The sequence below is a fragment of the Diceros bicornis genome, chromosome 28 (genome assembly GCF_020826845.1).
Source record: "Diceros bicornis minor isolate mBicDic1 chromosome 28, mDicBic1.mat.cur, whole genome shotgun sequence".
Taxonomy (NCBI): domain Eukaryota; kingdom Metazoa; phylum Chordata; class Mammalia; order Perissodactyla; family Rhinocerotidae; genus Diceros; species Diceros bicornis.
Window position 1 is genome coordinate 18,319,714 of NC_080767.1, and position 26,531 is coordinate 18,346,244.

The following is a 26,531-nucleotide window of genomic DNA, read 5'->3' on the forward strand; positions in this document are numbered from 1 at the left end:
CATGGGAAAGTGGTCAGCTATGTTACTTCCCTCTCCAGCAGTCGGTGATACGATATTTTCTTTTAGTCACAACTACTTAATTGCCCATGAGGTGCCTCTGCACGGGGAAGCCTGGGGGGGTCACCTGGCGACTTCAGCCCACAGGACCTGAGCTCACTCACCTTGTCACAGTAGTACTGGCTGGAGTCCTCGGTGGAGCCCGCTTTGGTCACCCTGTGGAAGTCCTCTAAGAACTGCTGATCGACGCCATCTGGTGAGCAGGAGCCTGGAGCATTTGAAGATGGAGACACAGAACTGGATGACTTCTGGGTCAGGTAGCTGTGCGCTGGATTGTTCTCGGATATACTCCTTCATCATGGGGTAGGAGGAGATATTTTAATAACTGGCTTAATATTTTGTCAGAGCAAACATTACTGACTGTTAGGCCTGGCATCCCACAGTTGCCACAAATCCTTGGAACCTTAGAAGAGCTCCAAAGGTCAACCCCAGGGCTCTGGCACACCCCGAGTCCACTGGCTGCCCTTGCCCCCATCTGGCCTACTATGACCTTTAGCCTTGGGGAAAAGGGGCAGGAGGGCAGGGTTGATTCAGGAGCTGCTGAAAACTCAGCTCCCTTCTCAGCTGTTTTAGAAGGGTGATTGGGAAATGTGCCAGCTACTCAGATGGTTTAATTATTGAAGCTCACTCAGATGCACATGTCTCCACCCCTTCTGAAAGCTTTTCCTTCCATCTCATTCCTGCTGATAGCTCTGCTCCATAAGACTCTTGGCTACCCAAAGGAAATGGGACTAATGCTGCATATTCAGGACAATTCATATTAATCTTCATTTACATTATTTGCCTGTGACATCCATTAGTTGCCCACACTGAGATTACACGTTTTATTTTCCTCTCATATGGGCCCTTCTGGATCTTAGAGCTGCATTGTCCAATATGGTAGCCACTAGTCACATGTGGCTATATAAGATTAGAACAGTTCCTTCGTCATACCAGTCACATTTCACAAATACTCAACAGCCACATGTGGCTAGTGGCTCCTATAGTGGACAACACAGTCATAGAACATTCCCAACATTGCAGGAAGTTCTACTGGACAGTGCTGTCTTAGAGAATTACAGTCTATAAGAACCGAACAGACCTCTGTGGTCATCTGGTCCAACTCCCATTTCACAGATGAAGAAACTGTGGTCGAGAGAGGCTGAGTGACCTTCCCCTCGCTTAACAGACAGAAGTCTGATGGACATGGGTCCCCGAGCATCTCTCCTCTCCAGGCCATACTAAGTCTGCTCCTAAGACCCCTCATCTCTAACCTCACAGGGCGACAGGGATTAACCACGTCACCATCACTGTACAGGACACACAACTTCTCTGCATCATGTACCCCCAGGCTAGACCACTTCCAGAGCCGCGAGCCTAGCAAAAGATGCCTTAAAAAGTCTACAGAATATGGGGTTTTCCTCACGTTCTACAGACTTCTCCACATTCTAACCTCATACGAGGTTAAGTGATTCAAGAGGTGAGCAAAGACATTCAGTGAAACATAAACAAGAGAGTTGCTGTTGCCTCTTTAAACCTTTCTTTCAAGCCCTTATCCATGAATTTCATTAAAATAGTGCTTCTCTGTTTCCTAGCAAGTTCAAATTAGCTTACTTTAAATATAAAATCTGTATCATAGTCACACAGAATGATTCACAGTCTCAATTTATTTGACTAAAAAAATTCAGTGGCAGACCAATGTAGAAACAGCTCTATGCAAGAGAAGAGTTTGGTCTTACAGTTTTCAAGTTGCTGGTTGAAGGAACTGTGTTATGGATGGGGAGGCATTTCAGAGAGAATATTGTGGAACTGAGGGGTATACTAGTGGTAAGTTTTCAGAATGAAAATGAACTAGACTTAAATTCACTTAAAAGGAATCTAAAAGATAATTTCCCCTCACTCCTTCCCTTGCCCAGAGCAACTTTACTGTGTTAATGATTACAAGAGCATCCCCTAGTGGCAAGAAGGGGAACTGCTTAGCAGTTACTAAGCAAGCCAGAGCCATGTGGGTTTAGGAAATGCTATTTCCAGTTCTAGGGGTGAACTTGAACTTTTTAACATGAAGAGATTGCAAGAAAATAGCATACATACTTCAAATGTTTGGAAGAATCTGGAGGGTGATAGCGATGGAAAGGGTGAAGGGCATGTAAACAAAAAAAAACCCCAGAAGAGCAAGGTGACAAATTGGAAGAGAACAGATCAATTTCAGTAAGACCGTAATATATGTTATATTCATTATGTTCACTTAATTTCTACATTTTGAATGCGTGGATACATCATATAAGGTTTTAAAGTATTTTTTCTTTTTCAGTATAAAATGTAATGGTCTATCTAAAACAGCCCACAGCACTAAAAATAATGTATTCAAAGTCATTATGTGCCCAATCCTATTTTCTAAGTAGGGATGGAGAGGTACTTTTAGACCGTAATTGATTGAACAGATGACGATATTTTTTTGGCCGATCAGCTGTGTATAGACATTCCCTGTAGGCTGCGATAACGTTCTGCTCAGCGTGGAGGACAGACAGACAGATGGTGAGGAGGACCACCCAATGATGAGAAGCAACGAGAAGGCAGCAGCTGGACGCAGCACAGGGACGCCAAGAGTGAAGAAGCCAAACTAAGGGGGCTTCTCCCCTCCTTGGTGCTACTGAGAAAGAGCCTAGTGGGTGAGGAGGGAGAGAGGAGGGGAGCTGCCCCGTGGAACCAGGATTCTACGGGGGTAACTGTGTAAGGAGCGAAGAAATGGATAGGCCGAGGGAAGCAAGAGGACAGAGGGCTGGATGAAGCCCAGGATTGTGGAGGAGGGAGCAGAAGCAAGAGATGTGCCCCTGAGGCAGGAGGGGGACCGCCACTGCTGTGTGGAAGCCAGAGCAGCCAGGGAGGGACTGACCACCCCCAGCTCCCTGGACAGAAAGGGGGAGACAGACAGACTGACAGGTATTCGCCTGTCACAGGTATTCGCCCTCAGGAAACAGACGCTTCAGAACTGTAAACGCAATAGGTATCAGAAACAAAAGCTGTGATAGAATTCATTTCCCTGAAGAGAAGCAAAGTTAAAGAAATTAAAAACGGCAAGATTACCCAAGGAAGAAAGACTCCCGTGAGATGCTCTTTATACCCCTCTTTCCTAAACCCTAGAAGATTACAAGGCCCCCCCGACCCCCCAAAACCTGGGAAAGGGAGCAAAGTTGTGCTTCACAGCTCTAACTAGGCGACCGGCGAGGAGCATTCGCTATGGCGGTGTGACAGAATAGGGGCCGTTTTGCGCCGCATTTCTCAAATCTAGGAGCTTCTCAAGGTCAGGAGAGACCCTAGTCCTCCTCCTATTCCTCTCCTAGTGCACTTTTAACACAGGGCAGGCTCAATTAAGATGCTGAAGGGAAAAAAAAACCTGCCTTAACCAGGTGAGTTACTCTAAAAGAACACAAAATTTACTCAGCAAGCTGGATGCTCAGGTGAGAAGAAGGTGGGTTAAACAGTTCTCAGATTATGGGAGATCAGAGCTGCTGAGAACCTCAAGAATGTAACGTTCACAGGGATCACCTGGGGGTGTGTTACAATGCAGACTCTGATTCAGCAGGCCTGGGGTGGGCCTGAGAGTCTGCACACCAGCAAGCTCTCAGGGGATGCTGAGTTTCCTGGTCCACAGCTAACGCTGAAGTAGCGAGGGGCTAAGAAAGAAAACGCACAGTTTCTTTCGAATAAGATTCCTGGGGAAATTTATCACATGGATCCTTACATAAGGGTCATTGAGTAACAGAAAGAATACTGTCTTCAAGTACGGGTTTTTATGAGATGGAGAAATTCTTCACATCATACTCTTACCTCTGTAATAAATGCCAAGGGACCAAGATCAAACTCAAGAAGCAGCTAAGGGCATGTGTTGCTTTCTGAGCTCTATGTTTCTTCATTAATGGAATCATGGGTTATGTATCTGGCCCCCAGGCTGCCCCCTCAGGTATTAAGATACCTCAATGGCAAGAAAAGCACTTGTTAAGTTTCAGTCAATTCATGCTTGAATTCTGACAGAATTTCTCATTGACATATGCCCTGCAGTAGCACCCACCACATGGCTCTGCTCACAGATGACAGTTAACTAAAAACGTGTCAAAGTAAATCTGTTTGATTCCTTGGTGTGCAGAGATACTGTGTGATGCTGCTCATAGGACACGGGTACCTGACGTGGAAGTGGCAGAGGGGGCATCCCATCGTGAAAACTTGGGAGCTTGTTTGTACTTTATCCGAGCACCTTCTCCTGCTTCCTGTAACCATCTGTTCATCTGTCTGTTCATCCATCCATCCATCTGAGTAGTCACTGAGTATCTACTAAGTGCCAGGCGCCACGCTGCATTTGGAGGAAGGAGAGGTGAATAGGGCCCTATCCTTGCCCTCAAAGAGTGGTCTAGTTTAAGATATAAAAGTAATCAAACAATATTACCATGTTGTAATGGAGATGCTCAGATGACTGGGGACAGAGGGAGGCCAGGAGAGGCTTCACAGAGGAGGTGGCGCTTGAGTTTGACAGATGAATTAGGAGTTTGAACAGGGAGTCAAGAGGGAAGGAGAAGGTATTCTAGGCAAAACATGAAAAACCAAAGCAGCAGCATAGGCAAAGGCATGAAACTCTGAAAAAGTACAGAAAAAGTATTTATGCAGGAGTGACATGCTTGGGCATGGATTTCAGAAAGATAAGTCTGTTATCCTTGTTAAGGATGGCTTGGGAGGAGGAGAGACCAAAGACAGGAGGACACCCAGGACATTACTGCAACAGTCCCCAGGAGAGGTGACGGTGGCTAAACAGAGGCAGTGCAGTGTATGGTAGAGGGGTCCAACTCAAGATATGTTTGGGAGGAAGAATGAACGAGGTGAGAAACTAGAGGAGGAAGGTGGAAGAAAAGGAGGAGTCAAGGATGACAAGTTTCCAATAGGTGTAAACTGGGTGGTACTGAAACGTGGCCCCAATCACCAAGACGAAGGAGGAGCCATAGGTTGGACATGAAGATGAGTTGAGATCGGGCCATGCTGGGTTTAAGCTACTTGTCAGACGTCCCCATGCAAGCAGGCCAAAGTCAAGTGAAGGACAGGCAAGGTGCAGGGAAAATGAACAAGCCCTAATGAAACCCCGTCGCTGGCTGGTGTCCTCCGAGAGAGACACTTAGATGGTGTATAGATCCTGTCACCATGTTCAAATCTGGGTGCCATCCTCGAGTAAAGGACTATGTGCACTTGGAGAACAGTGACTAAGAGGCTGAAGGATGGAGAGTGGCCACAGGAATCAGAATTGTCTAATTGAAGGGACAGTAGATGGGGTTGTCAGGTAGCATTGGAAATGGATGCCATTTATGCTCTAGGAGCTCAAGGCAGGGAGCTTTGGAGGGCAAAGCTCATGCTGAAGCAGTGTCCATTAGGACAACTGGGCTGTCCACCAATAGAACAGGTTACCACCCTCAGGAGAGCTCCCCATCACTGGTGGGGTGACCAGGTGACAGGGCCGAGGGAATTCCTACACTGGTGACTTGGCTGAAGAAGGGGATTCCCAAAGTTCCTTCCAATGCACAGAAGTTTTTAAAATATTTTTAACAGTGGCAAATTCCACATAATATAAAATTTACCATCTTAACCATTTTTAAGTGTACAGTTCAGTAGCATCAAGTGCATTCACATTGTTATGTGCACAGAAGTTTTGAAATAAAAAGCGACAGCTGCCTTGGGTCTCGTGGAACAAGGCAGGCTCTACAAAGAGAGAAGCAAATAGCAAAGGTGTTATGATGACACGAAGCCCCCCTCACTCTGAGAAGCGTCTTATCTTATGACCCGTCGAAATAATTGTGATAATACGACAACAAAGTTCTACAAATACAACACTCATCTGCCCTAAAATTTGCTTTCCTCCAGTTTCTGCTCTGCAAAGGGATGTTTTCCTCCCATTTCTCTGGGTGGTGGGTTTTTGTTTCATGCCACAAAAGAAACTTCCTTCTCTGCAGATTTTGATGTTTGCTCTGAAGCAAAGAAAGGAACGCAGAAAGGCTGAGAGAACGTTGGAGTAACAAAAAAGTACAGCCTCCTTGGACACAGAACAAACTGGCAAGGATTCATAACTATAATCATAAGCTTCGCTGTGCTGCTATAAATACGGAACCAGCCGGCGGTGACTCACGCCCTCAGACAATGTTCAGAGCCTGAGCCGCACCACTTTGGGTTTAGAGCCAAAGTCGAACCCTTCTTTCCTCCTTTCTCTCCTTATTCTTGTTTAAATGGGTACAGAACATTACACTTAATTCTTCTTTCTAAAAGGAACCCTCCTCGCTGTCTGTAACATTATTCATCTGATTTCTCTGACAGAATACTTCTTTTTGCCTCTTACAAATCTGCTGTATAAAACATGTCAAACGATTCTTAAACATTTTGCAAATACTCACTGAAGTCACCACCACAGTTTTTTTCACCAAGTACAGACCAAACTTCCCTTCTGCCGTGGGCAATGGGGGGCCCCCAGACTCTCAGGGAGGCCAGCTGCCTCTGAAGATCTCACAGAAGGGGGCTCCCCGCCAGCAGGAAGGGGTCCCCTACCTAACCGAGGTGGTCGGGGCTGTGACTTGACTCTGTGAGACATCTATTGCTGGTGCACCTGGCAAAGCCACAACGACAAGGAAGGCTGCCTTTGAACCACCGTTATTTGCTACTTTTAACATTTAGCTGCAAAATAACAAGTGCCCCAGAATGACACATCTTACAAGGTCTCACAGAGGATTTTCAGAAAGAATCGATGTGCAATGCATAGGGGTGAGCAAGACTAGAAATTACTTAAATCAAATAGGGCTCGAGGAAGTGAATTTTAAATTTTATGAACTTAAACTTAACTAGGCACACGTGGCTAGCGGCTCCTATACAGGACTGTGAAGGTCCAGATGCTCTGCCATTCCCTGACGTGATAGCAGACCACAGGAGGAAAATCTGATGTAGGACATGTAATCAGGCTTCTTGGAACCCTCTTCTCTTTTACCAGAGACAGAGCCCCATAGTGCGATGATGAAGGTTGACAATGTGCTATCTGCCCAGCTGGCCTGGAGGCCCCTGAAGGCAAAAACTCATCTAATTCGCCTTCATGTTCCCTCAATGAGCAGCAAAGGGTGTATAAAGTGTGTTGCTAGACTCAGCAATGAAGGTAGCCCTTAAAAATGTCCACTCCCCACTGGACAGAATCCATCTCTCCTCCCCCTGGCACTGACTGTGTAATGAGACATCGGGGTGCTGGGCTGTAAGGGCTCTCAGAGGCCGTCCATGCACCCCTGGGTCCACAGACAAGCAGTGAGGTGACTGGTGACAAAGATCCAGACTGCAAGCAAGACAATGATCCCAAACTCACTCTCAATTTCCATTTGAGAAATGCCTTTTGAGCTTGAAGACATTCTGGGGGTTCACTCCACTTTAAGAATGATAGAATAAAGGTTTTAGTCCAAATAAATGCTGTCAACGGCACTTTCTGTGATGATGAAAAGGTACTACATCGGTCCAATACGGCAGCCACTACCTACATGTGGTTCTTGAGCACTTGAAATGAGGCTTGTGTAACTGAGGGACTGAATTTAAATTTTATTTTAAATAATTTAAATCTGAATAGTCACATATGGCTAGTGGCTACTGTAATGGACAGTGAAGGTCTAGAAGCTCCCCAATTCCATGATAGGACTGCAAACCACAGTAGGGAGATCTGACAAGGAGGGTGTGACTGGGCTTCCCATCAGTTCCTTCCTTCTCAGTCAGTTCCCTAGATTCTCTTTCTCTTCTCACCAGAGCCAGACTCAAACTGGCTCAAGAGATACACGCCTGCACTCCTGCCTTGGATCTAGATTTGTAAAACCACAGTGTCACACAGGAATTCACATCCTGCCATTTAGCTCAAGGCGGGAGCAAGAGATAGTGATCATTTCAACAAAAGCATCATTCATGCTCAGGTCACAAGGAAACAACCAGAGGATTATTTAACCAGAGGTGTTAAGAACACAGATAAGCTGGAAACCACATCCGCTGTGGCCTGTGGTCGGGGACAGCAGAGGGGTAGCAACCTCACACAGAAGTGGGAAGCGAGATTTGCAATTCTCTTGTGATGCCTGGAGCACAAGGAGGATGCATTTAATGCTTTAAGCCTAGTAGTCAAGTGCTGAAAATGTATAGATCAACTGAAGTGCCTTCTTGCTAACGCTCCGCTGTGAGGGGAGGCAATATGTTTCTATATTTTGGACATAGTATGGGACTTAGAATGGATATCCAATGACTATGGTTGACTTCCTAATAGTTGACCCATTCCTATCACACTTTAGCTTCAAATGTCATTTTATTTCTGACCTATGTCTTGTCCACTGCAAAAAATGATTTGAGATAGCTTACTCTAAAATGTATGGATATGACAGAACTGTGAATTCATTAAAACAAGAGAAAAAAATAAGACCCACTCATAAGGCAAAGGAGGCAGAGCAGGGATTATATCAGAAACCTGAGCTAAGGAAAGCCAATGCAACTGAACATTACACGCAGCTCTGAGCCCCCTGGTAATCAAGTCAAAAAGGGAACTAGTGAATTAGACGTATCTTAATGAATAATAAAAGGACTCAAGCTAGTATTTTAGGAGAGACGTTTTTTCCTGGCCTTGCGATGTGAAGGGAGTTTGTCACGTTAAAAAAAGGAAAGCAGGAACATAAAAGAATTTAATGCATACTGTCCTTGACAGAAATTTAACACAGAAAATCAGAGATGTTCTACGCATGTTTTTTCTTTACAGTAACTATTCTTTGAAAACAAAAACCCTGAGGGCATACTGTGGTTCTGAGAAGGCTTTCTGTGGAGAGCAAGAGATGAGCGTATTTCCAGGGATCTGGACTCCTGCACTGCTAAAACTTTGACAAGCTAGTGAAATATTACTACTGTTAACATGTCTATCCCTCTGGAATATGAAATGATTTAAACTGGGATTTGATCACGAACTGGAGAGGAGACTATTCAAGAGAGCTAACAAGTACTGTATGTGGAGTGGGGGTCTTGGTCGTAGACAAAAAGAAGTGCAAGCCCTAAACCCCAGGCACCAGCTTGCTTCCAGTGGGGCAAGGGAGAGTCTGGTTTATGTTCTCACCCCGCTGACAGCACCCTAGGAAGCTGGCTGCAGGCTCCATCCCCAACGAACTCCTCAACAGCCCAAACAAGCAGAGACAGAGAAAGAGAACAGCTCAAGTGTCTTACTTTCGGTGCGGGCTTCGGTTCTGAGACACCTCGGAATCGCTGTCTTTCGGGGACAGGGAGCCCCTGTAGGTGTAAAACACATCTTCGGTTTCGGTAATGTACGTCATCTCGTTGGTGAGGTTGTCTGCGGAAGAGTGCCGCGGCTTTCGGATTTCGTGCCGGAGCCGAGGACTCCGCCTGGGTGGGGGAAAGGCTGCACGTGAAGTGAGGAAACAAACTCCGCTTAAAGATGTTATCAGACATCAGTGATCTAACTTCGTGCCCTGACCCTTCTAAGGACCCTTCTAAGGACGCTTTGGCTGACGTTGCTGGAAATCAAGAGCCGGTTAACCCATGACTACACCAGAAGCCACCAAGGGCCACTCGGGTCCCTGACACTCTCTGCCCAGTGGTGCAGACCCCAGAACAGCAGCCTCAGCTTTATAATTAGGCAGGTGAGATTGTTGACGCTCTTGGGAAGTCGATGAGTGTCAATTTAGCGTGTTATTCTTCCAGAAGGACTCAAGCTCTCAATGCATCAGTGACAGGCCATATTGACTGCTGATCAGACAATTTTTCTGATTCATTTGAACGGAATAAGCAAAGGGTTTTGAAGCCAAAGTACAGTTTTTGGCAAAACTCAAACCTTATTTCAACTACATCTCTTCATGTGAATTTCGCTTGATCCAAGAAGGAATATTTGCTTTTTAAAATATATCCTTTACGTGGTATTAGATGGGCAGAGAAGCACCACCCAGTTCTTCCAAGACCAGCAGTAGCTGTGTGACCTTGGGCAAGTCACATCACCTCTCTGGGCCTAGCTGTACCTTCCTGCTCCTGAGAATGAATCAGATGAGGCAATGTTCTCAGGACACCGGGTGCAGCAGCTGGGCACCGGCTCCTGCAGTGAGTGACCCCAGGCTGCTGATCTTTCTATTTTCCCTCAGTTTTTCCACCTTCCCCTTCTTTGTTAGCCATCTCGCCTTGAGACTGTCAGGGCCTCCACCATTCGCAATCCCCCTGGGCCCAGATAATCAATAATACTGCGTCCAAAATGGAGTAGAAAGGCTTGTGACTCCTCAGGAGAGGATCTATGAAAGGCAGAAGAGCTCCAGGCCACGGGTGTGGCAACACCCACCCGCTGTTCTCCTGGATGCTGTCCTGGGCCTCTCCTCGGGGCCCTGGCGTCACCGTGGAGATTTCCAGACAAATAGAGCTGCTATTTTATAGCACAAACTTACCGCTTTGGGGTAAGGCGCCTAATTTTGGAAATCAAGAAACAGATCTACCTGGTCACGTTACGATTGCTAACACTGAATACCATCATCATCCCTGCCCAAAGCAATTGGCCCCATGGAGGGTCCTTACCAAGCTGCCCTGTACAACAGCTCCTTTTCTTGCCTGCCTGTTAGACTGTCCCTTTGTCCTAGTAGAGCCCTCCTCAGGAATTGACAGGTCCACCCGTCTTTCATGAAATAAACAGAAAGCCCCGCTCTTATCCCAGCGTGGAGCTGGAGCAACGTTTCCAGCCTGGTTTCCCTTCTGCTGATGATGCCCGGCTGTTTTGGAGGCGTTCACAAAAATGGCCTGATGTCTTTGGGGAACATTATGATAAAATAATAATTCCATCTGATTTTTTTTTTTATAGCTTACAAAGCACTTGCACTTCATTATTTCATTTGTGGCGATTTTTATACTCCTTTTACAGATGGGGAGACTGAGATCAGAGAGAGATAAAGAAACTTGTTAATTGCCACAAGAGCTAAAATCTGAGTCTGGGTCTTCCAGCTACAAACCCAATGCTCTTCCCACTTGGCCAAACTGCCAGTCCTTCCTTTTCAGGCGAGACTGTCATCTTAAAAGTTGGCAAGCTACTTCCCGACGTGCATTTGCTACTGTTGCTGAGGGTCACACATCTTACAGCAGTTATATCACACATCTTGATCAGATTTTCCTAAAGTTTATTTTGTGTAATGTTAACGGGAGACATGAAATTAAATCAAGTTAAATGTACTTCTTTATCACAGGACTTCTCAGAACATTAATATGCTAATGTGTACCATAATTCCAAGAGGGGCATTTCACCAGGCTGCAGTTCTCAAATTTATTTAGACAAAATAGTAAAAAAAAAAAAAAAAAAGAACATCCCAGCATTATACACTAAGGAAAATGTTTCGCTAGACTTGTGCATTTCACGAGTGCATTTCACGAGAACAGTTACTTCAGCAATAGCCAAATATGCAAACATAAACTCTGATTGCAGGCCATCTATATTTAGGAATTTATTGAGTTTTTCTTCTTAAAAGAGAAAGTGTTTACTGGTGGGTAGTACAAAATAAAAGGAGGACATACCAGTTGGGAGTAATAGGAGGGGACCGAGAAGGTAGACTCTTGGTTTCTAAATGCTCCACTGATAAAGATCTCCGCATGGCTGGGTTCCACACCATCCCTCCAATCACCTTTTTGCAATACTGGTTATTTACAGACCTGAAAAACCAGACTCAGATTCACCTTCTACACGGACATGTTCAACAAGACAGAAATTACAGTATAAGTGAAACAGTCTATACACGCTCCCTCCCTGACGGATGATGGGTTGACACCTTGATGAAACCAGCCAAGGTTACGAGGGGCACAGGTACACGGTCAAAACCAATTCCTTTCTGCCCTGGCTTTTCCTTATGTTATTTCTTCTGGTGAAAATATTTTCTTGTCGGTACTACTGCAAGCAATCAATATAAGAATATAACCAAACCTTGCCAGATGAGAAGAACTTCAGGATAACATGGAAATATGGTTCAAGCCACTTCAAGGAATTCTCACTCTACTCACATGGCATGAGTACAAACATTATCCATCCTTCCAGATGCTCGTTATCCCACCGGCAGAAGCCGTCACTGTAAATCTCTGATAACTCTTGGAGAGAAGACTTGAGAATATGCTGAGACAGAGTTTCAGGCCATGTTCTTTGAATGTGCCACCCTGAAGGTTACTTTTGAATTTTATATATACCTAGAGAATTTAAATCTTAGCTATCTAGACCCCTCAGAGAATGAATTATTTGAGAGAATGCAGTTTGAAGCCGGTTTAGGGGAAACTCAGTTTTGGCATTTCTAAGGTTTAAACAAGAATAAGACATTAAATATTAATAAGACATTAAAACATTCCACACATTTCCTTGCAGCCTATAAACCAACAAAAACCAAACAGAACAAAAAAACAAAAGAACATAAACAGCATGAAACACTCCCTTGAATATCAATGTACTAATTCACAATAATACTGTTGCCACCCTGACCAAAATGCTCATAGCAGCATTGCTAGAATCTACATCAGAAACCAAATTACCATTGATTGAGAGCACAGCATCGGAACAAGGGCAGCAAGCCAGGTGATTCAAAGGTTTAACGCAGCAGTTCCCCAAAGTATGTGTCACGGGTTATTAATAGATACTCTTTGGAAAAAAAGTGTTCCATTGTCCCATTAACTTGGAAAATACTAAACAAGTTTCTTTTATGTGGAACCTCTCAGGGGGCCCAATACACAAATATGTCGATGTATCTCTAGGGGGTTGGGCAAGTCATGTAACCCCTCAAAGCCTCAGGTTGCTCATCTATAAAATGGAGAAAATGAAGGCTGAAATTTGCCAGTACGCTGAAGCCCGTACTGGTAGTAAAGAATTGCTGACCTGAGCCACTGAAACACCCCCAACGTCCCAAGTGACTTCCAATGGTGGATTAAAGAAGGCTGCAGGTTCTTTGACTCTTGAATCTAGCCCAGCCTGTGATCGTTTTGACCAAGAGCAGCTGTGCCAGTTCTGGGCCTAGCTTTATTTTTTTATTTTTTATTTTTTTGCTGAGGAAGATTTGCCCTGAGCTAACATCTGTTGCAAATCTTCCTCTATTCTGTATGTGGGCCGCCGCCACAGCATGGTCACCGACCAGCAGTGTAGGTCCGTGCCCAAGAATCGAACCTGGGCCACCGAGTGACGCATGCCTACTGTAACCATGAGGCCACTGGGGCTGGCCCTGGGCCTAGCTCTTAAGATGATTGGCCACTTCTGTCCTAGGCTCTTAGAGTCCTATGCCTCTGTGTAAGAAATCCAACTACCTGTTGGAGAGTCCACACGAAGAGCACTTGAGAACACACAGAGGAGGTGAGGGGTCCAGGTGAGTCTAGCCCTCTGATCATTCCATCAGGGCACCACGTATGAGAGAGAAGTCGTCTTGGACCCTCAGCCCAGCCCAGCCACATGTCACTTAGAAACCCCAGTCTATGCCACATGAGCAGCAGCAGCAGCTGGCCAAGCCCTTCCCAAACTCCCCACCCACAGAAACCTCGAGATATAATAGAATGGTTGTTGCTGTAAGCCACCAAAACAGAAGTAATTTTTTTACGCCACAGTGGATAACCAGCAACCCCCCACCCCACCCCCCAAATCCTCTGTGTTGGCTGCATTTTACAGATGAAAATGAAAAAGCAAATTAAATTAAAACTAAAGTGACACAGGTAGAATTTAAACCCAGGCTGCTCAGCAATAGAGTCCACACGTTCAACTGCTCACCATCCACTTCTCAGCTGGGCTGAAGGGTCAGGCCCAACCCAAGTACATACTACATTCCAATCAGTTACCTTCGTGACTTGTTCAGTAATAGAACTATGGAATGTATACAAATACTAGACAGTATTATAAGCTAAAAACTTTGCAAATATATTTGCTCTTGCTTCATCAGAAGCTGAGAGAGAGCAATCAGCACCACAAACACTATCACTGACACTAATAGAAATTTGCTGTTTATTCAATCTATAAAGTTACCCAGTGATTATCAACGTAATAAGAAAGTTATTGGAATAGTCTGTCTGATACCATCAGATAATGCCTTAGTCAGGTGTGTCATTTAGTCAGTAACAGCCACATCAACAACACAAAATCACAAGAACAATTTTCCAAACAAACAATTTAGAAACTGTAAGAATAATCTGATAAACAATGTTACCTCTTGTATTTAGAAGGCAGTCTTAGAACAAATAAATACACAAAAATATGAACTGCATGGTTAGTTCAGTCATAGAATAACCTTTAATTTAAATTAAGTTAAAAATGTATAGATTTCTTTTATTACACTAGTCATTAAATATTTTGAATATCATCCCTGTGGGTAACAGTACACACAGAATTGCTGTAAGAATTAAATATGATTATGTGCATGTAAACACTCAATAACTGTCAGCTATAATTGTTACTGTTATTTCATGATTGTTATACATAGTATATCTCAAAGTCACTTGACTCTGGAAATCTTTATTTCTGTTCATTCATTCATTATTACAGAGCATCCTATGGAATTAATGTTCTGCAGGAGAGGCTGTCTTTATGGCAACAAACCAGGAAAGCCCATACACTGGGCACCACGACGACCCTCAGAGCCACTGCCATGTGCTTCCCTTATTGTGACATAGTGTGGGAGCAGATGCAATGCTGGCTGCTTGGGAGCCCTGAGGACAGGAGACGTGAGGAGGCAGAAATGAATGATGGGAATATGAGAAGTACCTGAGTGTGCGGAAGGAAACACTGCTGCCCCCGGAGAGACTCTCAGCCATGGTTCCGAGATCCACCGGCAGCCCCAGCTCCAATGCCTGGGGCCCCTGAGGGATGGCGTCCCCTCCCCTGACTGAGGACGTCCACTACCCAGTGGCGATCAGGACATCATCAGGTTGCATCTCAGTCTAGTGTGGACACTGTCCCTAAAGGATACTCACTTTTTGGGGTTCCTCGAGCCCAGAGTCCAGTACTGAGACAGAACATTCTTCTCCTGAGGTAGTAGCTTCTTTGCCTGAAAGAACGTATGGTGCTCGACACACGATTTCCACAAGTTTTTGCAAGATCGGTAATTTAACATGTTGAAGGCCACAATATGTTCCCTGGATTCCGCCTGGGAGGAAAAACATAGTAGAGAAGTCATCTGCATAGACGGAGGAGCAAGGTCTCACCACATTCTATGCACACATCAGTGTCACCAGCTAAGATGCAATGGACAGAAAAAGGGCTTCCAAATGCCTCAGGCCACAGACCAGCGTTAAACGAACAGTCAAGAGTCGGATGTGTTAACCATCTTTCTGAATGTGGTAACAAAGACGACCAGAGTCTACTCCTTTTCATCATCTGTGGTCCTTCACGAACACTTTCATTTCAAATCTGCTTACTTTTCTAGGTTGGATATATTTGGAGCAACCAGGTAAGGTCTGTGGGATACTTTCCTTTGAAAATCTAGCTCTGGGAAAATCTTGTGAAGAAATAACCTTCTACCTATCAGATGAGAGGAATTAGTAACCCTTTGGATTTCTCTGCTTTCCACAAAGCACAGAGTTAAATCAAGTGCTCATATATCATTCAAATTATTTCCTTTGCCTTCATCCCACCTCAGTTTAGGTTTTCTATTTTCACGTCATATTACCATCTTGCGCATTCTGTGCCACCTTCAATCTTGCACTGGGGGGTAAGGAGATCCAGATTCTGGTCCTAATTTGCTCTGAGCTTCAGTGCTCTCATTTCTAAGAGTTCATTGCGATGTGGAGCCATTTTGAGTACATACTATCTTTGGAAAATTGGGAAACGGTCATAGTGACAGTAAGTGAAAAATATGCAGCATAACAAGACAGAGGGTAGTGTCATGGACCGAGCTGGCATCTCGGATTCATGATGATGGCAGGGTCAAGTCCCAGCTCCTCCAACTACCAGCTGTGGGAGCCTCAGCTCTCTCACCTCTAAGTCGTTCTCCATGTGGATAACCACACTGAGTTATCTAGACAGCTGTGGACTCCTCTTATGAGACACATAAAGGCAATGGTGCATTTTAAACACCAAGGGAAGGAAGCGACCTTGTTGACATTTATTGCTACTCTGCAGTGGGCTCTGCCAGGTGCTTCGACCAATGAGCTTTCATTTAATCCTCATGATTCCCTGAGGAGTGGGCATTATTGCATTTCTGTCAGCAAGGTCACTTGGGCTAGGGGAGGTTCAGTAACCTGCCCAGCTGGTAAGCAGAAGACCTGGGACCCGAACCCATTGTCTCCGACTCCAAAGCAAGTTACTCCTCCAACCAGAGAAGCAAAGTGAATCACAGAGAACTGCTGGATCCTCTGACATCCATTTTCCTTCCACCATATGGCACGCGCTTCCTTCCCTGGTATACATATGGCAAACTGCCTTTCCCCGCTGGGGAACTAAGAGCTGACGTGGCTAAAACACAAGAAACAAAGCAAGCGTAGACATAACTCACCTGCTTTTGTCGCTGATGTATAAAGAACTTTTTCCTCTTGAAAGAAATTTTTAGTATGTTCACCCTGTAAAAAATAAAATAGAAAAAAAGCACATTGGGGATCAGCTGGGTTGCAGCTGACGTCTCTCGATGTGTGTCCTCTACTCCATGATCCTAACGATGGGGACTCTCGGCTTCCCAGAGTTTCCTTCAGCATAGAAATGCTGGTGGCCCCATCGCCTCAGCCAAACTCCAAGGAGGTGACTGAAGTGGAGGATCACGTAAGGACCACTGGATCATGACGTATTCTTGTTTTAAATAACAAGAACCACGGGCAATGTGCTCTCTTTGCTGTCAGCTGCTTTTGTGACACTGCAGCTCTGCGTGAGCTGGTGTGTACCCGGGGAAGACAGCTGAGGGCAGTGGGGAGCAGTAGAAAGAGGACAGAGCAGCCAGACTGGGTCACATCCCAGCTCCATTACTTAACAGCCATGTGTCAAGCAGCCTCTCTATGATCTGCATAATAACACAATTATAGCCACCACCAACGGAGTAGTTTTTATATACCAGGTGCCCTACTAAAAGCTTTACAAGCAGTCCCTCAACTAAACCTTGCCAACAGTCCTGAAAAATACGTTTTATTATACCCAGTTTTCAGATGAGGAAACTGAGGCTCAGAGATATCACCTAAGTGCTTGCGATCATTCAACCGGGAACGCCTGGAGCCAGGATCTGAGCCTGTGCTCTGACATCCTCCATGATGAAGTCTTCTCAACAGTGGGGACAGCACTGCCTTTCTCAGAGTTGTGAGGATGCAAGTCTATTGGATCCCCTGAGTTTTCAGACCAGAACCAAGCATTTTGTAAAAGTGCAATTAATAACTAAGGAACTGCACTGAAAACACAGTTCCTGCCCAGAGGAAGTTCTCTGAATTCTGGCCAATGCACTGCCCAGGGAAAATTCTTAACTCCTAGACCTGCCTTGTGCCACTTTATCCACATTGCCATAAACCCCAATCATAGGGTGATGGATGGTGGTGGGGTAGGGAGAGCGGGAGGGGGTTACTGATGAGAATCAAACGCGTTTTCCCAAGTACTGAATCTGGGTCAAATTCAGAGGTCAGAAGTAAAAGCTCGGGGAAAATCTCTATCCCCTCTTTAGAAATAAAAGTTTAAAATTAGAGGTAATGGGCCGGTCCCGTGGCTTAGCGGTTAAGTGCGCGCGCTCCGCTACTGGCGGCCCGGGTTCAGATCCCGGGCGCGCACCGACGCACCGCTTCTCGGGCCATGCTGAGGCCGCGTCCCACATACAGCAACTAGAAGAATGTGCAACTATGACATACAACTATCTACTGGGGCTTTGGGGGAAAAAAAGGAGGAGATTTGGCAATAGATGTTAGCTCAGAGCCAGTTAGCAAAAAGAGGAGGGTTAGCATGGATGTTAGCTCAGGGCTGATCTTCCTCACACACACACAAAAAAAAGGTCTAAAAAAATAAAATAAAATTAGAGGTAACATTACTTTTGCTCAGCATATTTTTAAAGCATGATTCAGAAAATAATTAGAACTGGTTTTCACTTACCAAGGATAGAAACTTGTGCAAATATATTTTCGGTACACAGCAATGCCCGAGGAAGCAATTCCGATCATTAGATCTAAGTTGTGCAGATCCTGTAAGAAGTAAGATCTCAGATTCACAGTGTGTTATTGCCATGCTCATGCCCTCCAGTAACTCAAGCACCCACGCTTTTATAAATAGCAACATGTATGAGCTCCAAAGGGAAAATGTTAGTGGAAACAGGCAAAAATCCCCTCTTGACAGATACTTAAGATCTTAGTACTCAGCACCAAATTCTTCTAAAGTACACGCACGCTGCCTGACAGCAACACCTGGCTTCCATCGGTTTTGAAGTTATCAGGAAAGCCCACTCATTCCACAGAACTGTGGAAATAAACATTCAATTTCAAATTTTCAACAATTAGTATTAGATATCATATTAAAATCAGATAGGCCTCGTCTCCTGCACAGCTTTATACAGATCTCAACTCCCATCACTGAAAGGCTTTAGCTATTATAACGAAGCATAGAACTGCTGACACCACATCCAATTAAGAAATAGATATTGCTTATAAATCCAACAAATTCAACGCTTATTAAGAGCCTATGGGCTAGACATTGCCACAGACAGTGAAGTTACAGAAGGAAGATAGAAGCTGTTTTAAATCCATTGGGGAACAAGGTGAGTATAAGTAAATAAAATTTTAAAATAAAACAGTTCCTTCCCTTGAGTCATCTATACCCCTTTTACCCAACTGGATACTCGGAATTATAAACAACGGGCTGAGTTTGACTGGGTTACCACTGAGTGTGAACCTTAGGTCTGCCACTTACTAGCTATGTTATTTTGGGCTACTGAGCCTCAATTTTCCCTTTTGAACAAGAAGAATTATTGAACCCACCCCCAAGGGTTTTTGTCAGGCTGAAATTAGAGAATATAAGTAAAGAATGCAGAACAGGGTTTGGCATGTGGTCGGTATAATAAACATTCAATCTCTTTTGCCTCTCAAGAGATAGTGGGACAAATCACTTATGAACAGTGTGAATGTGGGAAATTAGAGAAAGTGGCCAAAGAAAACAGTGTTGATGTGGTGGAAAGTCCAGAGAATATTCACTATTGGGAACCCAACTGAAACCACAGGCTTAATTAAAGCAAAACCAAATTTGCATGGTGAAGACCAGGGTTGCATTTAAACGTGGTATCTGTGATCAAAATACAGGGAAAGGTTAAGCCAGTGGGACAGAAGAACAAATTAGCAAATAAGGAATAGCAATAGCAGAATAAGGAAATGAATGAACGGTTTGGGTGGGCCAGTGACTTAGGTCTGAAATCTCCTGGTTCTGTGATCTTTCAGTCTGCACCCCAATCCCAGCCGCACAGACAGTTACTGTTTACTAAAGTCCCATCCCCATCCCCACATTTTCCAGCTCCATTTGCAGAGGGCAGGGCCATGTGACTAGTCAGGGTCAATGTGTTATAGCAGAAGTGATGTCTCTCTTCTGGGCCGAATCATTTAACAGCTGGTACGAAACCCTCCGGCTTCCTCTTCCCTTGTGACCAGCATGAGGCCAGGTGAAGATGGTGAAGCCACAAGACTGAAGTGGCCTAGACTGCTGAGTCACTGCACGGAGGAGGGCTGCCCCAGAGCATCGCCAGGACCCACCGCAGACTCTGAACTGCTGAGAAATGAACTTTGTGGTATCAAGTGATTGAGATTTAGGGGGTTTTGGTTGATGCAGCATAGCTAGGGGTAACCCAGCTCTCTCTGCTACCTTGGGGGGCATCAGCCAGGCAGGTAATCATCTGGCCTCAGGACCCTCATGGGGCATGATGGCCGTTTCACTGATGGCACTGGGGGCGGGAGAGCACAGATCAACTCAGGCAGATATAAAGTCCACTTCACCACAGAAGAAAGTTCTCCACAACATTCCACTACAGACAAAATATTTGCAAGTGGAATAAAAATTAAAGGGCAAGTCCCAAAGTTGATATTTTGTAAGATCTGATGTCTTTTTTCCAACTTTATTACCTATGTCATGACTTGCCTGCCTCACAGTTATGGGACTGAAGTGAGACAAAAATAAATGAGAGTGTTTGTATGAATTACAAAAATATTATATAGATGTAAAGTTTTGTCGTTTACTCAACTTCCCTAAGCCTTGGTTTTCTTATCTGTAAAATGGGATGATTAGATTACCAATTTCACAAGGTTGCCATAATCTTTAAATGGAACAATGGCTAGTATGTAGTAAGTGTTCGACCAGTATTTGCTTCCTTTTTCTTTTTTTTTTTTTTGGTGAGGAGGACTAGCCCTGAGCTAATATCTGATGCCAATCCTCCCCCTTTTTTCTTGAGGAAGATTGGCCTTGAGCTAACATCCGTGACCATCTTCCTCCACTTTATATGGGATGCCGCCACAGCATGGCTTAACAAGCAGTGCGTCAGTGTGCGCCCAGGATCCGAACCTGTGAACCCCGGGCCGCCACAGTGGAGCGTGCGTGCTTAACCGCTTGCGCCACCGGGCCGGCCCCAGTATTTGCTTCCTTTTGGATATGATGTGGGTCAATTACATTAGTATGTCATTGCTCAAAGGTCACATGCCAATTAGACAGTGCTGGGGTCATGTACTGAAGCCACTACTTCTGTGCTATGTGACCTTTGATAAGTTCCTGAGTATCAGTTTCTCCATCTGTAAAACAGGGTAATGATAATACCTACCTCATAGTATTACTATGGGAATAAATAAGCTACTGTGCCTAGCACATAGAAATTGGTCAATACTGAGCAGATGACAGATATTAGTCAATTTTACTTAAAAAGTTACAACCAATTTAAAATATTTGACTTTGACAATCATACCATAATCTAAAAAACTGAGCAACTAGCTCTAACTTAAGCAGCACTGAGATTAAGTGGTAGAAACTTTGCCTCATTAAAGTATCACTCAGCAAATAGATTTATATACTTTTTTTTTGCCTCTTTAACCATAAAATGAAATGGTCTTACAGAAATTACTTGTTTCTAATCCCCTGACCCTCTAAAAGGAAAATGTCTTCAAGTACAAGGCAAACAGGGAAAAGACAATCAGATAATCAGCAGAACTCAATGTAATTTTACAAATCTTCCAAATATCTTAAAAAAAAGGTCTTGTTTACTATACTGGAAAAGAAATAGTTTGATCAAGAAGCTTTCCAACTCTTATAAGTTAAAATCAAAATAATCTTTCAACCAGAATGTGGCACGGATACATACCCTGCCACTGTGCAGCTCTACTCCATAGAAGTCGAGGGTCCGGGCGATGTTGATATAGCAAGATTCAGCTTCTGACTGTTTCAGCCCACTACAGAAGAGAGAAGATGCAGAGTTCACCCAAAAAATGGAGGATATTAACTCCAAGTTTTAAAATTAATAAAAATTTGAAACATTTGCTAACATTTCTGTTAGGTTATTAAATGCCTTATGTTATTAATCTTAATCTAACCCCAAATTCTCCTAAACCAAGTTTTTCTTCTTGTCCAATGAACACGACTTCATCTAGCCTGCTCATTCATTAAATAATACTTCTCACTTAGTGGGCTCTCAACATTCAGATATCGAAGACTGTCTCCTTTTCCTGCCCTACTTATTCCAAGGTGATTAATTAACAGGTACTTTTAGGTCTTTCTGCCTTGATCTATCCTTTTAGCAGCAGCCTCAAACTTCCAAACGTCACTGTGCTATTTTAGGAGCTGGCTTGTGCCAGGGGAGCAATTCTGGGAGAGAGGTTCGGCAGCGCCCTTTGAGAAAGGACGCTGGCTGCTGGGTCTTTGTTTTTACCTCCTTTCCAAGAATGTGACGTCCCTTGAGAACTGTCCTGCTCGGTCGGGGTGGCCCTTACTTGACCTGAACAGCTGCCACTGCAGCTTTGAACAAAATGAGGCAAAAGAGGAGGGCAGAACCTGGCATATTTGTCGGAGCTGGGTCTTGCCTGGAGGCAGCTGTGCTCCCTTCTCGAAGTAACGCGGTTTCCCAAACTGAACCCAGAGGGACCTTGGGATTCACCCCGCCTGGCAGCATTTACATCCACATGCCCGTCTACTCAACAGCAGCAGAAGGAATGGCCCATTTTATTAAACGCGGCAAAATGCTAAAAGGTTTATCGGGTAGCGCCAATTTGCGGGGCAATCAGATTTCAAAATGGGTCATTTCCTTCAGGAATTAACTGATTTCAATGACATCCTGAAATGGAACGCAGCAAGTTACCCTGAACTCTTATGGTGTGTACAGTTCACAGAAAGGCTAGTTATGCTAAATATATCTGCCATCATAACAGCTCACAGGCTCACAAATCCCCGACAGCTTGAAAGAGAATTCATGAGCAAAAGCAGAGAACACATCAAACAGAGGGACCCGAGGTCTGACGGTACCTGATCCGAGTTCCACATAGGCCGCCCACCCCTCCTCACCTGTGCTGCTTGTGGAGAGATTCCACCTTCATTAAAAAGTCATCGCTCTGGTCTGGTATAAACTGACTATCGGAGAGATAGCCTGGATGATGAATGGAAGAATCATAGTCTCCAAAGCGAGCTATCACGACAGAATGAGGGGGAAATTGCCTTTTTAATAGGGTCTGTGTGTACAAGCATCTACAGCATCACAATAAAACATTAATTGGAAATATTCTTCTGAGAAGTTCTGCCACTACATGACCTTGAGTTTCTCATTCGCTCCAGATTCCACATTATCTGAACTCCCATTCTGGGCTAAGTACTGCCACACATGGTCCAATCGATTCACTCTCCCCGAGGACACAGGACGAGGAGAGTGCTGGAAGCTAGGTCTTATCCTAACCCCACCCCTGTCCCATACCCTGTGGGCAGCAGGTACCCCTGGATACACTCACACCCCTGGATAAAGGAACATAAGAGCACCCACTCAGAACATGCCACGCTGTATGCCAGGCACTGTGCCGGCTGAGTACCCCAAGGTTATTCTGTAACACTGGACCAACCTGCTCTAAAAAGTGTGTGTGGGCAGAAGAGGTCATGCTGACCTGACCACTGTTTGCATCTTGACTCACTACCTGGGATTCTGGGAAGTATGGAAGAAAGGAAACCATGATGTGCTCGGAGACCAAGGGGTGGGGGTAGGGGGATGGAGGATCTGGGCCCTGGCAAGGCTGGTGGCAGAGTTCTAGGGAACAAGGAAGCATTCTTAGGGAAATCAGAAGACAGCTGCTGGGGCTGCCAGGGAAATCATGCTGGGGACCTGCAGGAAGAGGAAGGGGGGCCATACAGAGGCACTCCCAGACTGGTCCCTGGTCCAAACGGCACCTCTCCCTCAAGACGTTTGACTACCATCTGCAGACGTGATTCCTTGATGTCAATGATGGGATGAGTACTCCTGAGTTGTGCAGTGCCCAACCTGTAAAGTGTACATGGCTCCCCTGAAGACTCAGACCATCTGGGTGTCTGGACTGCTGAGGAGACTGGGAAAAAGGACCCTGGCTGAGGAGCCAAGGATCTGGCTTATGGGACCCAAGGACACCTGCTGCTCTTCTCCAAGATTCAGTTTTTCCATCTGTATAAAAACCTGAGTGAGGAAGACAATTTCCAGCTCTGATGGGCAATTAATCTAGTATTCCACTTTCTTGACAAAACAAAAAAAAGACTATTTCATCTTCTTAAAACTATTAACCCTGATCTTTCCAAAGGTTTTAATGAATTCTTCCTGCAGCCGGCTTCAAGGCTCGGAGGCTTCTGAGGACTCACGATTGTCTTCAGAGTACCCATTCGACACAGAAGCTTTCTAAATCAAACAACTCCTTCTGCGGCACAAGGACAGGAATTGGGGAAAGCTGCGGTGACGCCTCATGGCCAGTCTCAGAAGGAGAGAGGAGCCAGGTGGTTGCTCAGGTGAATTTCATCACAAAGTTGAAAGGTCAGAGCAAGGGTGTCTTTCTTTACATCCATCGAGCCTTGCTTAACCTCGACTGCCATCACACAGGGCTGTTCTCTGAGAGCACTGTAGTGAAGAGATCTGTTTCCTCCTTACACTGTCCCTTGCGGGCTGGGAGTGGGTCAGACTCATCTTTAGGGCTTAGCACCTAGGCATGGCACACGGAGTTGCTCAGTGATGTGCTTACTCGTCACTGACGTGTACAGAGGTTTCTGCAAAGTTCAATTTTGGAAAAGGAAAAGGGCAGCAGCAAGCCAAGTGCCCTATGCATGCAGACTTGGTTAAGGGTAGACCACAGGCTCTTAAGGGCAGCTATATGCGACTAAGCTGTGGGCAGAAATGTCAAGGCTGCATGATGTAAGCACAAGTGTGATTTACAGGTGAGTCTGTGCAGGGTGAAATATACGACAGTGCATTTACAGGAAACAATTTAGACACCCTGACAGAGGGTCCCCAACGAGGAAAGCTCAAGAAAGCCTTAGAATCACCTCGTCCAAACTCCTCATGTGAAAGGGGACGAAACTAAGGTCCAGAGAGAAGGGACTTACCCCTATCACAGAGAGTTTTTCAGCTTAGTCAAGATCAGAACCCAGCTGATCTGTGCCCCAGCTAACGCTCCCACCGTTCCAGCAGCCTGCCAGGCCTGAGCTGCCGCTGGCCATTTGATGACAGTAATGGTCATGTCCCCAGAGGGCAACCAAATGCTGCAAATGACTTTCTTGAGCCTCAAGGCAGAGTCCTATTAAATTTTACTCTGTTGTTGTCATTAGCTCATGGAGATTCTCTGGGATCTCGATTTGGTCATCCATCATATTAGCTAACAGTCTCAACTCCTGTGCAAACATCAACAGCAAGGTTCTCTCTCTGGTCAAGTCGCTGACAAACGTCTGTACTTAACGCATGACCAATGAACCTCCCTGTAGGGTGAGTTTCCCTTGAAATCTTAGTCGGCTACTCTGTGCAAAGTCCTGTACTAACCACTAGGGGGAAACCAAGTTAAATAGTCACAGCAAACACCTGCAAAGCACAGGGCGGTTTCCGGGCTGATTTCAATGACATCATCCCACTAGATGATCTCGGCAGCCCCGTGACGGGCAGTGCTTTCATCCCCATTAAACAGATAAGGGATTGAGACCCAAGGAAGTGACCTGTTGCTCAGCTGGTAACTTAGAGCCTAGACTCTGACCACAGTCCATACTCTTTATCTACTTACTATGTATATATACCACACGCCCTAAACTCCAGAGTGTCTGGAAAAGGAAATACGTGCTTATGTGGGAAATACCTTGTCTTGAAGGTCCATGCATTCTTCCACCTGATACTACTTTATATTTTGCAGGAAGGAGTACGTCCCAGGTACTCAAATGCATGGCATTTCCAGCTGGCCAGCTGTTCTGCTGGGAAAGCCCTTCACACGCTATTCCTCCAACTCCCACCTGATCTTAGAGGCTCTTCTCGGGGTTGTCGCTAGGAAGCTTTTCCAGACCTTCTCCTCTCTCCCCCAAGCAGGATAGAGTGCATCCTCTGTGTTCATCCTCATTGCCAGCATCAGCTGGTCCACCTCTCCCCCCCACCAGGCTGGAGACCCCTTGCAGAGAGCAGCCGTCCTCTGTCTGTGCACCAAGGCTGGTGCAGAACCCACACGTGGCAGAGGCTCAGAGGACATTATGAAGTAAATATCTATTTCCAAAAACTTCATTCTTTTTTTTTTTTTTTTTGGTGAGATCAGCCCTGTGCTAACATCTGCTAATCCTCCTCTTTTTTTGTTTTTTTTTTTTTGCTGAGGAAGACTGGCCCTGGGCTAACATCGTGCCCATCTTCCTCTACTTTATATGGGATGCCGCCACAGCATGGCTTGCCAAGCAGTGCGTCAGTGCGCGCCCGGGATCTGAACCGGCAAACCCCGGGCCGCCGCAGTGGAGCGCGCGCACTTAACCGCTTACGCCACCAGGCCGGCCCCAAAGACTTCATTCTTTGAGCCTCACACACCGTTGACAGGCGACCAGCAGTCTTCTACCATCAAGTCTCTTCAGGTACTTCACCCACAGACCACTCTACTTTTTATCTACTAAGAAAATGTGCTTTGGTTCGCAGATTCGCTGATCACTGTAGGGCTGATCTTCAGACTAGACACCCTTCTTGGGACAATTTGGCAAAATGTACCAGATAAAATTGAGGCATACCCTTTGATCCAGCAACGTAATATCTAAGAATTAATCTTATAGAAATGTATGCACAGGAGTATGGAAAAAAATATATTTCCCGAGGGTGGAGGAATAAAGAACTTGCACTTAAAACGGCTTGCTTGACAAGCCAGGGTATTATTAGCACGATAGTCATGCTGATATTTCCACTGAAGCAAGTTTGCACTTTTAGGTGCTAATAACTTTCCTCAGCCCTCATTCTCTGAGTCCTTTGTAGAGGGGAACCTGACTCCTGAAGCTTAGAATAGGATTTTTTTATTCGGTTCTTAAATCTTAGCCTAAATAGTTTATAATAGGCAGTACTTTGGACACCTTGCTTCTG

The 26,531-nt window shown here is 45.1% G+C and overlaps 1 protein-coding gene across 6 annotated transcripts in view; it reads right to left on the reverse strand.

Annotated features, from left to right (window-relative positions):
• Positions 1-26,531, reverse strand: part of PTPN3 (protein tyrosine phosphatase non-receptor type 3) — a 108,027-nt gene that overhangs the window by 31,930 nt on the left and 49,566 nt on the right. For 4 of the 6 annotated variants that reach the window (XM_058523742.1, XM_058523743.1, XM_058523744.1 and 1 more), the window contains 8 exons: positions 22,514-22,634; positions 21,321-21,408; positions 18,092-18,180; positions 16,533-16,596; positions 15,013-15,185; positions 11,605-11,739; positions 9,274-9,450; positions 162-348 (listed from right to left, as the gene is read on the reverse strand). In XM_058523742.1, the coding sequence (XP_058379725.1) occupies positions 162-348; positions 9,274-9,450; positions 11,605-11,739; positions 15,013-15,185; positions 16,533-16,596; positions 18,092-18,180; positions 21,321-21,408; positions 22,514-22,634 (1,034 nt within the window). The remainder of the gene's footprint in view (positions 1-161; positions 349-9,273; positions 9,451-11,604; positions 11,740-15,012; positions 15,186-16,532; positions 16,597-18,091; positions 18,181-21,320; positions 21,409-22,513; positions 22,635-26,531) is intronic. The other 2 variants (XM_058523746.1, XM_058523747.1) reach the window with 1 other exon arrangement.